At 36.2% G+C, this 13,031-nt stretch overlaps 1 protein-coding gene across 1 annotated transcript in view; it reads left to right on the top strand.

Moving 5' to 3' along the window:
* Positions 1–1,779: 1,779 nt before the first annotated feature.
* VTA1 (vesicle trafficking 1) overlaps positions 1,780–13,031 on the top strand; it is a 61,438-nt gene continuing 50,186 nt past the window's right edge. The window contains exon 1 of the mRNA XM_010983699.3: positions 1,780–1,945. Coding sequence (XP_010982001.2) covers positions 1,834–1,945 — 112 coding nt within the window. The 5' untranslated portion in view covers positions 1,780–1,833. The remainder of the gene's footprint in view (positions 1,946–13,031) is intronic.

Below are 13,031 nucleotides of genomic sequence, written 5' to 3'. Positions count from 1 at the left end.
TAAAAACACCCATACTTAAGATCCAATGTAGAACAATTAAATCTGAATGCCCAGGGGCGAGACCTAGATTTTTTTTTTTTTTTGAGCTTCTGGGGTGAACTTTAAGAATCACCACCACTGAGAATCGAGAAGTAATAGGAAAAGAATAAATGAGATGTCATAAGGACAGAGAGATGACATTTACGGTTATTCCACTCTATTTCTCTACCAATCTGATTGGATGGTGGGAATAGAGAAGGAGAGAGAAACCATGCCGGCTTTGCTTGTTGAGGTTGCTATAACAAAACACCACAGACTGGGCAGCTTATAAATGACAGAAATCTATTTCTCACAGTTCTGAAAGCTGGAAGTTCAGGTGCCAGTGTAGTCAGGTTCTGGTGAGAGCCCTCTTCCAGTCTGCAGACTGCTGATTTCTCACTGTATTCTCTCATGGTGGAAGAGCAAGCTGGTTCTCTGGGGTCTTTTTTTATAAGGGTATTAACCTCATTCATGGGGCTCTGCCTTCATGACCTAATCATCCGCCAAGGGCCCCACAGGCTAATATCATCACCTGGGGCATCAGGTTTCAACCTATGAATTTGGGGGAGACACAAATATTCAGTCTATAGCACATATGTTCTCAAGTGGTAATGAATGTTTTGCTGAAATTGGGGAGAATATAGAGCTGAGTTTCCTGTGGGGTAAGAAAGGCAGCCCCTTGAGTAAGGTGGTGTACTCTGCAAACAGGGATAGACAAAGGATGTGGAGTGGAGATAATACAAGAACACAGAAGGGGTTCTGCTGAGATTGGGGGTAAGGGTAAGGTGGATGGTTGATTAGGGAATAGGAGGCACAGGGACATTTCAGAGCTTGAGATCTTATTTCTTGGAGATGATGTGATTTCAGTGAAAACTAGTTTTAAGAAGAACTCTCAAACCTGGGGACTGAGATGAAATAAAGGAATAAAGATGAAGGTTATTGGAGGTAAAGTGTAAAGTCCTGAAAGATGATGGTATGGGATGGAGAGGAGAGAAAAAGAATAGATGTCACCGATGTTAGAAGAAAAAGTTGATGATGCCTACCTACAACAGTAGGAGTTGGTAGCACTGAGCAAGAAGCATTACCTGAACGCCTCCTTTGTGCATTGACAAGATAAGAACTGTCAAACACTTTGCAGATCGTTCATCACTCTCCAGAAACAAAGTATCTCCAAATCATTCATTCACTAGTGTATACATTACCCAGCTCAGAACAAAAGTTCAATTTTCTTTAAGCTTAACGTTCCTAGCATTTAAGTTGAAAAGGAGTCTGGTTATTTTATCCAATGTGTCAGCACAGAAGGGCGTGATTTAAAGTTTCTTAAAAGAAAAAAAGTTTCTAAAGTAAAGGAAAGGTTTCTATTATATATATATATATTAGTATAATCTGAGGAACTGTAAGTGACAATTCCTGAAGGATGTCAAAGGCAATTCACGCCTTTACCCTTTCTCCCAATCAGCAAACATTATTTTCTTCTCGCTTTTCCCTTTCTACCCGTTCTTCAGCCGCAAAAGGGGAGTCGAGGTTGGAAACAAAGAGAAATAAAGTCTATCCTCCTGCCTGCCAGTAGCCAGCAGAGAGCGCTATTGCCACATGCAGCGTAATTTCGGAGCCGTTCAGCCTCCTCTGGGCTCTAAAGCCTACGAGCCGGACTCACTGAGGTTGTCCCTGCTGGGAACCCGTAGTTGACTCGCTGTCTCTGAGCAACGGGAAAATGGGCGGGATTTGCCGTGCGCGTTCGTGCGCGCTCCCTCCCAGACGGAAGCGGAAGTGTCGGTGGCGCGCGAGTAGGAAGTGGTGATTCCTGGAGTGGAGATGGCCGCGCTTACCTCGCTGCCCCCGCTGCCCCCACAGTTTAAGAGCATACAGCATCATCTGAGGACAGCTCAGGAGCATGACAAGCGGGACCCTGTGGTGGCCTATTACTGTGAGTCTTTCCGGGTCGCCGCGGCCCTCCTTACCCTCCGGGGCCCTCACACCGCCCGCTGGTTCTTAAGGCAGGCCCCGCCCCCCGGCTTTAGACTTGAGCTTTGACCTCTGACCTGCCGTGGGAATCCCCTGGGGTCCCGCCTTCCTCGTGGATTTCCCCCCCACCCCACATTCTCTTCGCCCCTTTGCAGGCCCCGAAAAGGCAAAACTTCAAAAGGACCATAGGGTCCACTACCTCTCCAGTCTTGTGCTTAAATATTTTTAAACAGACTTCAAGGGCTGATGAACTCTGGAACACACTGTTCTAAGGTCTGAGGTTTTCTTTCTGTGTTTAGACAAAAGAGCCCTCTGTCTCTACTAGGGAATCCTGAAAATAACCTGGGTCGTTAAGTAATTTGAGTTGGGGCTAAAACGAACGTTAGTGTCCCAAAGGCAGTAGTGATGTGCACAAAAGGAAGACTGACTAGTTGAAAACATAGTAGTTAGTGCAGGTTAATTATGACAACAGGCAAGCCCATTCAGAAACTCATCAATGAAGAATATCTGTTACAAAACAAGCACTTGGATTTACCCATTCCCCCTTCTGCATCCACACAGCTCTCTCCCACCAGTGAGAATTTTTAGCCTTCTTTGGATAATACCTGGTGTTGAGACATTTCATAGGATGAACTCTGGGGTGAACTCTGACTTTGGTTGACTGTGGTACATGTAATCTACAGTTGATGAAAAACACAGATTAAATGTGTTTACACTTTTTCCTTTGCAGAAGAGAGTAGGTCCAGTAAACTTTATTTTATATTCTATACTTTAACTTTACTGCAGGTATAACAAGTGACCAAGCAACTATAAATCTTCTGAAAAGGATTTTTAGCCTTGAGAAGCTCAATATAATGTGTCCTCTGTTGTGGATGTTACGGTCTGCTGTCATCCTTATCCTGTATTCCAGGTGTCCCCCATTTTTGTTTCTCAAACGTGCAAGGCCCTTTCAGACCTCCACGTTCTTCACTTTCTTGCAATGTCTGCCTTTTTTTCTCCACTTGGCAAACTCCTCATGTTTCAGATTCTGGCTCAAATGTCACCTCTTCTGTGGGCAGTAAGTTGATTACTCTCAAGGTTTTACCCCATTTTGTTCAAATAGTAACAGCGTTTTTCCATTATACTTGTTTTTCAGGTTCCTCAAACAGGGGCCATTAATCATTCATTCAGCTTGTATTTATTGAGATTCTACCTGTATGAGCATTACCAGGCACTGTGGCTACAGTTCCTGCATTCATGGAACTTACTTACTATGGGGTGGGGAGATGAAATGATAATATGAATATATTATTAGAATATTAGAAGGTTATGAAGAAAAACAAAGCAGGGAAAAAATAGGCAGTATGAGAAATAGGGTGGTAGGAAGTGAGGAGGGTATTTCATTTTAAAAGTGGTCAGGGAATGCTTCTCTGGGTTCATCTCTGAGCAGGACTTGAAAGGAGTGAAAGGCAGGCTTTGCATCACCGGGGAAAGAGTATTCTCCATAGAGGGGGTAACAAGTGCAAAAGTCCTGAGGTAGGGGCTTGCTTGAAGGAGGGTCAAAGTGGCCATTGTAACTGGAGTGGATAGAACAAGGAGAAAAAGAATGTGATAAAGTCAAAGAGGTTATGTCTTATAACAATGAAATAGGATCCCTTGTTCCTGTCTAAAACTAATCCCTGTTTATGGGCTCGGTATTATGTACCTTTGTGACTAGCCAGGGACCTTTTATTTCTTGTGTCATTATCTGTCTTTTGCTATTTCTTTCTAAACTTGCCCCAGTTTCCTTTATTTAAAAAATAAGAGGAGCTCTCATTATGACATTCCCTTAAGGTTGCAGTCCTGTCCGCCCAACCTCAAAGGTGGGCCTGAAATAGTAGTCTGTAGTTGTCTTTACATCCTTATCTCATGGAACCTTTCTCGCCCGCTGTAGTCTAGGTTTCATGCCCATTATTTTACCAAAACTGCTCTCAACAGGATCATGAGCAAAGATTTTTATTGCTAACTCCAGGTGGCACTTAAAAAATATTTTTGTTACAAAACATATGCATGTTAAAGAGTATACAGTTTAAAGAATAGTAAAATGAATGCAACTGTACTGACCATATTTGATGCTTGTTAGAATAGCTAATTTTTGCCAATCTGGTGAGTGTGAAATGGTGTCTCATTGGAGCGAAATTTGCAATTCACTGAATCTTAATAAGGTTGAGCATCTTTTCATATGTTAATTAACCATTTGTGATCTCCTTTTGAAATATCTATTTACTGCTTTTGACCATTTTTCTATTTCATTATTTTTTCTTAGTAATCTAGCTACTGATCCTTTGGTATATGCATTGCAAATATCTTCTCCAAGTTTATAGTTTGATTTTTCACTCTATTTATGAAGGCCTTTGATGTTCAAAGTTTCTTAATTTTAAAATAGGGCCAAGTTATCAGTCTCTTCCTTACGGTTTATGTTCTGATTTTCTAGGCCTTGATTTCTGTTTGTGTACCTTACTTGGGACTTTGGCTTCCTGAATTTGTAGATGGGTGTCTTTCATCAAATCTAGAAAATTTTCTACTATCATCTGTTCATGTATTGCTTCTTTATTATCTCTATTCTCTACTGCAATTTTAATAAGACATGTGTTGCATTTTTCTCCTTTAACTTCTTGTCTGTTAATGCTTTCATAGTTTGTTTTCTTTCTATGCTTCATTTTGTTTAATTTCTTTAGGTCAGTGTTCATGTCCATCTATTCTATTGTCTAATCCATCTATTGAGTTTTTGTTTTCGTTTTTTACTTCTAGATGTTCTCTTTTTTTTGTTTTTAAATCAGCCCAGCCATTTCTGATAGTCTTTTGTGAACTATATATTTTTAAACACTCATTTCTTTAAATGCTTTAAAAATATTTACATTTCTATTTGCTGTCTGATAATTCCTGTGCCTGCTGTATTTGTAGGTCTGATTCTGCTGTCTAACAGAAGATAACTCATGATGACTTTTTCCCTTATAATTTATGCTCTAGACATACTAAACCAGTGCTCTCCAAACTTCAGTATGCAGATATTCTACAGGAATCATTTTCACAGTTCTCAACTTCTGTACGCTTCATTTACTTTTTTTACTCAGCATGATTGCCTCTTATCAATTTATTGATAAGTTGTCAAGTTATCAATAGTTTGCTTCTTTCTTAATGCTCAGTGCAGTTCCATGATATATGTATATATGATGAGATAGATGTATAGATATCTTTAAATTTTAGTCATCTATATATCTGTCTCACAGTTTGAAATTTGAGCGATTGATGGACATAAGGGTTCTGCTATGGTCTGAATGTTTGTTTCTCCCAGCAAAATTCATATTGCAATCTTGACCCCTCAAAAGTGATGGTATTAGTAGATGGCGGTGGGGATGTGTGTGATGAAGTTATGAAGGTACAACCTTTATGAGTGAGATTAGTGCTTTTAGGAAAGAGATCACACAGAGGTCCGTGGCCTTGTTGGTACTGACTTCCAGCCTCTAAAACAGTGTGCAATACATTTCTGTTACTTATGAGCTACCCAGTTTGTGGTACTTTGTTTTACCAGATGGCATGGACTAAGACAGGTTGTTTCCAGCTTGTGACTATTAGGAATAAAGCTCATATGAACAGTCATGATGTATAGTATTTTTGTGTCAACATAAGTTTGCATTTCTCCGGGATAAATGCCCAAAAGTTCAATTGCTGGGACATATCGTAATTACACATTTGGTTTTATAAGAAACTGGCAAACTGTTTTCCGGACTAGCTATTCCATTTTACATTCCCATCAGCAACATACAAGTGTGAGTACAGTTTCTCTGCATCCTCACCAGCATTTGGTGTGGCACCACTTTTTAATTTTAGTCATGCTGATAGGTGTGGTGATACCTCATCATGGTTTTAATCTTTGTTTCCTTGAGGGCTATGGAAATTAACATCATTTCTTGTGCTCATTAACGAGCTGTATATCACCTTCAGTGAGGTGTCTGCTCTTGTTTTTGCCACCCCAGCCCCTTTTAATTGAATTTTGAAAGTTCTTGATACTCTAGTTACTAGTCCTTGGTCAGATAATGTGTTTTGTGAATATTTTCTTCCAGTCTGTAGCTTCTCTTTTTGTCTTCATAACAGGGTTTCACAGATGAAAAAATTTGGAGGTGCCCAATTTGTTAGTTTTTCCTTATTTCTATCATGCTTTTGATGTAAAGTCTATATATTTTATTGTGTATTTTGCTTCATGTCCTAGTCTACTTTATTTTCTCTATATTTTCCCCCCAAGAGTGTTCCTAAGTGAAATTGGTTCAGCCTTTTCTTTTTTTAAAGTGTTATCATTGTCAGATTTTTGGTAACAAATGTTGCGCTGGTTTCCTAAATGTTGAGAAGATTGCTTTTTTTCTCATATCTGACTTGAAAGGCAGGAGATTCATCTCTTCCTTTAGATTAAAAAAAGAGACCACTGGTAAAGTAGAACTTTACGCTTTAGGGAGGAAGTCCTTTAATGTTTATGTCTATTTCTTCCATTTAAAAAATTTGACTTGAGCTAATATTGGTATGTTTTCTAGAATATCTTTCATATGTCAGATTTTCACATTTATTAGCTAGAAATTATAAGCTTGACCTTCCCTTCCTTTCCTCATATCTGTCACAATCAGCTAGTCATCAGATTTTTAAGATTTTGCTTATCTCCTTAGTTCCTCTGATATCACACCCTCACCTTACACCTAAGTTATTGACATACCTTCCTACTTTCTGCTATAAGCAGGTAGTTTTTGTTGCTACTAGAAAGTTTTACTTTAAATGCTTAGTGGAAAGAGCACAGAATAAAAGAATGATAAAGTTAACTAAATACTTAGAAATTCTATGTGACACAAACAGTACAATTAGTTTTAAAAAAAACATTGCATAGGAAGAAATATTTCCAATAGATGACAGACAGAGGGTTAATTCCCTGATGTATAAAACACTTACACAAATCCATTAAAAACAACAACAAAACTGAGATCTCCATAGATAAATGGACAAAGAATATATATGTGCAACCACTAAAAGAGAAGAATACTAATTAACAATCAGCTTAATTAGTAATAAGTGTAAATTAAAATGACATACCATTTTTTGACTAAACTCATTTGAGTACACATGAATATATGGTGAAATCTTCATTGACGTGGCTCTGTGCATTGGTTCAAAGTTTTAGAAAGCATTTTGTCAGAATGTGTGGAATGTAAAAGTATCGATAATTCAGTAATTCCCTCAGTTTTGAAAAGCTTGTACTTAGGAAATAATCACAGATGTATTAAAAGCTTTATGCAGAATTCTCTGAATGATTATACATTTATGGCAAGCTCAAAACAACCTAAATATATATCCTTATGGAAATAGTTAAGTAAATCTTGTTATTAGATAGAAAGGGGTGTGATTATTTAAAAATTAGAAAGCATCTTTTGTAACATGGGGAAAATTTTATATGAAAATGCAGGATATAAAGTTATATATATATACTGCAATATGAATTTATTTACATGTATACACATACGTGCATACACTTGGAGAAAAAGTTGTGTCCTTTAGGTTTATGGGTTTTTTTAAATTATCTTTTTTTTTAATGTTTTCTATAAGTTGGCATGTTTCATACTGTAAAAAATTAAAAAACAAGAACATTATTAAAAGCAAATTAAAAAAAAAATACCTGTAGTAGCTCATCTGACTATCAGAAAAAATGTAAGTGCCTTTAGTGACCACTCATGGTTTGAACATGGAATCATCTTTTATAGTTTTAATCAAACTGAATTTCACTGTTTCTAGAACCCTACTCACTTTCTGTTGTCTTCAAACCTTCCAACAGTCTATTCTCTCTGTCTTGGCATCTCTTCCCGTCCCTACCACCCCCTACTCTATTTTTAATCCTTAAAGTCCTAGCTTGAATGTCACTTTTTCTGGGAGGCTTTCTTTAAACTCTCTAGTTTTAAGGTGCTTCTACTCTGTGTCCTCAGTGGACCTTGTAAGGCTTTTATCTTAGTTGCTTTTCATTTGCTTGTTTCTTCTAGACTGTAAACTTAGGAAGGCTGGTGCGTTTACTGTACCAGGTAGTGCTAGGCCACTAATAGATGCTCAAAAAACTGTTTGTTAAATTGACTTGAATTTTAAGATAACAGGGGTCCCTAGAGGGAACTATGGCCTTATGGCTATCACTGAGTAAAGAGGCCAGTGACTAACATTCATGTAGCTCTTGGCATTGTAACACTGCTTGCCTTTAGAATATCTGATTGGAACCTCACAATCATCCTGATTCTTCTGTTAGGAGCCAGAACCAGAATGACAAATGCTAGATGAGAAATAGTTAGGTGGAAAAAATGTTGATAGTAAGTAGTAATTAGAGAATAGTTACAGAGTGAGTGAGGGAAAAGGGACAAGTTAACTTGGTGAAAAAAGAAAGGGGGAGCCAGTGCAGTAATCTGAGAGATTCCTAGTAAGTGGAGGATGGAAACGGAGGGCAGGCTGGATGCTGTTAACATATCTCTGAGCTCTCTTTCTCTCTCTTTTTCCTCAATGAAGGCAGAAAATATTTGAGTCCCTACTAAACATGGATACTATATGATAAATATTTTGATTCTGTGCGATTTGGTGTTATGGATAAAGCTAAAACTAGAAAGATTTCCTTCCTTTTAAATTTGCTCAAGTAACAGTAAACACATTGTTTCAAGTTTTATTTTTTTAAAGTTTCCTCTAGGGGGTGGTATTGTACAATTAATAGACATTCAGTGAAAGTGCATGGATGTTCTTTGGGAGTCATTTATATGATCATAGGAAAATTAAAGGCAGTTGTTCGGGAAGTTGTAAATATATTTGGTGTATCTCATCTATAAGGTGTTATATCGTAATAACTTATAATGAAAAAGAATATGAAGAGGAATATATTTATGTATAACTGAATCACTGTGCTGTACACTAGAAACTAGCACAACATTGTAAGTCGACTATACTTAAATTTAAAAAAAAAACAAAGATGTTATCAGGCACAAGTGTAAATTTACAAGTGTAAAATTTTAATTTAGTTTAAAGGCTAAATGATAATTGGATTTTTAAATTTATGGTGGCAAGCTACATGGATATTAAAATAAGTAATCAGTTGCCTTTTATTTGTTGTTGTTAAGTCACACAGAAATTGGATTTTTTAAGGACAGATAAGCTTAACTAAGCCAGTAAAGATAGGAAGTTTTTTTCTTTTTTAGCTGATTTCTGAATCTGTTCAGTTAATTTGAGCCCAAAGTCCTCTTGTCTAAGTACATGTCATTTTTTATTGTAAGCTAACTCAGGATACTTTACTGTAGCAGACAGGTTAATAATAAAAACACGCAGAAAGTTGGGCTGTTGACTTACTCATTAGCATTCCATTCTTTTATGTTTGTTTTTGCAAACCTATATGCAGACATGAATTTTGTTTTACAAAAGAAGTCATTTGAATATTTACTCCTTTTTGAGTAAAGTAAATCATTTCATTTTTAGGCTCTTTCAAACTGTCCCTAAGGTTGAGGGGACAGGGTCAGTGGAGTCAAATAGCTCATTCTTAACTGTCATCGTCTTATGTTTGACACCCATGCAAGTTTAAATTATCTTTGATAAGATTCATTTTTTATGACAATTACATTTGATTATTCAAAGTGAAAGCTTCCATATTCGTGAGCAGCACAGGATTATATGTAATAGGTTTCAGTGCTTGATAAGTTCTCACTGTCATTCAATTCGTCATTTGTATTTCTGTGGCTTGTTAAGGTTTTTGTGTTTTCACATTTTTTTACACTTGGTTAATACTTCTTTTTGAAAGCACTTTGAAGTCCATTGTACCTCCACTATGGGCTTATTAGATATTCTTTGTTTTAATTTTTTTTAGTGGTTGCTCTAGCATTTACAAAAACTTATCACATTCTCCAGTCATATGATATAGCACCTCACATATGAGGTAAGAACTTCACTTTTTTTCCCCTTCTGTCCTTTGACTATAGTTGTCATACATTTTACTTACACATATGTCATAAACTCAAGAATACATTTTTTTAAACTGTCCTTTTTAAAAAGAAATTTATAAAGTGAGGAAATAAAAAATTTTACTATATTCCCACATAATTGCCTTCTTTAGCACTCTTCATTCCTCTGTGTAGATTGTTTTAAATCTGTTATCATTTTCTTTCCTGTTGAAGAGTTTGTCATTTCTTATGTAGGATTGCCATCAGTTTTTTCAGCATTTATTGTGTAAAACAAATTTTTATTTCATTCTTATTTTTGAAATATATTTTTGCTGGGTAAAGAGTTTTAATTTGTCAGTCCTTTTTGCCACACCTCGCCCACCTTTTTGGGGGGAAGAGGAGGGTATCCATGCATATGTTCGAACACTTGATATTTTCCCACACCTCCTTGAGACTCTGGTCTTTTTTTTCTTTTCAATCCTTTTTCTCCTTGCTTTGTTTTGAATAGTTTCTACTGCTGTGTTGTGAAGTTCACTAATTTTTTCTTTTATGATGTCTAAACTACTATTAATCCTATCCAGTAAATTTTCCAGTTCAGATCTGTTTTTCATCTCTAAGAATCCTCTTGGGTTCCTTTGTGTAGATTCTGTTCTTTCTCCCCATTTTACTCATGGTTTCCATTAAATACTTCAGAATGGTTTCCCAGGATTTTAATGTAATTATCTGCCATTATCATTAATTTGTCATTGTTTTATTGTTTTATCTTATGTTTACATTCTCCTGCCTATTGCCATCTTTAGTAATTTTTGATAGGTTGCAGGACAGTGAATTTTAAGTTCTTGAATGTCTGGAGTTTAAATTCTTGAATGTCTGTTCTTACTTTGAAGAGATTTGATGTGGCCAACAATTAAGTTATTTGTTGTTCAATTCGATTCTTTTGTGCCTTATTTTATTTTTAGCTTTTGGGGGCAGGTCTACAGTAGCCTTTGCTTTAGGGACAGGTTAACCCTATTACTTAGAGCATATCCCTTTGGGGGGTCTCTACTGAATATCCTGGTAAGCCTCTAGAACTCACCACTGTGGTTGATTGGAACTTGAATGCATCCCAGCCCCGTATGTGCTTTGGGGACAGTCCAGCTCCCAGCTTCTGTGCCTTCTTTGGCCATGTGGAGTTTTCTCCTTCACATGCTTCTCATGCTCTTCAGAACTCTGCCCCTCAACTTATAGCTGCTGCAGTCTCCCTGAACTCTAGTCTGCTTTTGCAACTCAGCTAGAGGACTGTGCTCTGCTTATGACTCCTTCCTGCTCCTTAGTTTGGGATGTGCATCCAGGCAGAATGCTAGGCTGATGTTGATGTCACCTCATGTTTTGTTTCTTCAGATGTCTCTATCTTACCTTGTCTGTTTACATTGTCTGAAAACTTGTTTTGTGTATTTTGTCTAGTTTTTTTGATGTTTACAGTGGATGGCAGATCTCATTACTTCATGTGGTCAGAATCAGGATCTGTGGTCTCATTTTAGTAATGAGATCATCACTTAGTGTTTGCTAAGTCCCAGCACTATCTTTTAGTAAGAATTCACAAAGAGCTTTTTCTTAAAGCTGCAGAATTATGACAGAAACTCTAAAAATATTTGTTTGAGGAGGGAATGAATGAAGTAAATACCCTTTATTAATACATGTTTACTCATACTTTTTTTTACTCTTCGACCTGGAAGTCCCTTCACAAAAGATAATACTAACCATATAGCAGATATTTATAATACAGTTTGAGAAGAGTAATGTATTCAGTTCTGTTTATTAGAATAAAATTTGCTTTTGTACATCAGTGTATATCATAATGATTCCTATTTGAGTGCTACATTTATTAACCTATTAAAGCACCACTCTTCACAGTTGCTTTAATATACCTTTTGTGTATTTATATCACACATTGCACATTTTTAGATTTCTCTTGTATAAACAAGGCTGTATTAGAATGTTAATGTTTAGATTTAATGGAACTTTGAATTACACATACCTTCAGGATTAGTAAATATTTGTCTCCTAAATGCTTCGCATTAAATTAAAGTTAGGTTGGAAAGTATTTAATCCTTTTGCAAATATGCCTCATTACTCATCTTCAAATAATATTTATTCATAAAAATAAACACGTTTTCTTAATGAAATAAATCAAGTATATTTTCTTATAGAGATTTTAGCTACATATTTATTCTGTTTTAGTAGGTAATGTTCCATGTACTGATGCTGCTACAATGAATTACTTGTCCTGAACAGAGTTCTATATGAAAGTGATCCTTTTTTCCACCCTTTGTGACTAAAAGATCTTTTAGTGTATTTATCAATTTTCATAAGTAGATTTTATTAATACTAGGAAAAGTATCTGTGGTACAACTTAAGAATTGTAAATCACATAAGATATTCAGAAATGTAAAAGCCAGGCCAGTTTTTATCATAAATCTTTCCCATTCTGAGATGATTCTTTCCATTTCTTCAATTAAAAGTGTACTTTATAATAACGTCTTTGTGATTGCGAAGATTAAATATGCATATTAACCAAGAAAAAAGACATGTCGGTGAAACCATTAAACTATATTGTCATTACACTATATTTCAAGTAACAGCCATGTTATTAAGGTTAACTTTTAAAGGGAAAAAGCTGATATTTGTTTATATTTGTGTTGTGAAGGAGGCTGATGGTGTTAGAGAATTAGGAATAATTTGATTTTGCTTCAAAGGAAATATCAATAATCTCTGAAGTGTGTTTCACTTTGATTGAATAAATAATACTGGGCTATTCAATATTAAAAATATTAAGCTCTTTGATGTTGATAATTATGATATTTATAATAATCTGTCAGTGGTCTCTGTTGCTTGTATGTGGGCATAGGGAAAGAGAATAGCTGGGTTTATATACAAGGGTGCTTTTGCCAGAGGAACATAATGAAAAGATTCAGCAATAAGAGATAGGACAATAAAATTCTAGAACAATATATCATAAAATTAAAGCTGATTGCAGAGGGAAGTTAAAGAAGAAAAGATTGTAATGAAGAAGTAGGGAGACGCCAAGGAACTGGAAGCCTGTTATAACAAGCAGAGTTTAAA

Source organism: Camelus dromedarius, chromosome 6 (genome assembly GCF_036321535.1).
Source record: "Camelus dromedarius isolate mCamDro1 chromosome 6, mCamDro1.pat, whole genome shotgun sequence".
Lineage (NCBI taxonomy): Eukaryota > Metazoa > Chordata > Mammalia > Artiodactyla > Camelidae > Camelus > Camelus dromedarius.
The sequence above is the reverse complement of the archived record's forward strand: the minus strand, read 5'-3'. Positions and strand labels throughout refer to the sequence as shown.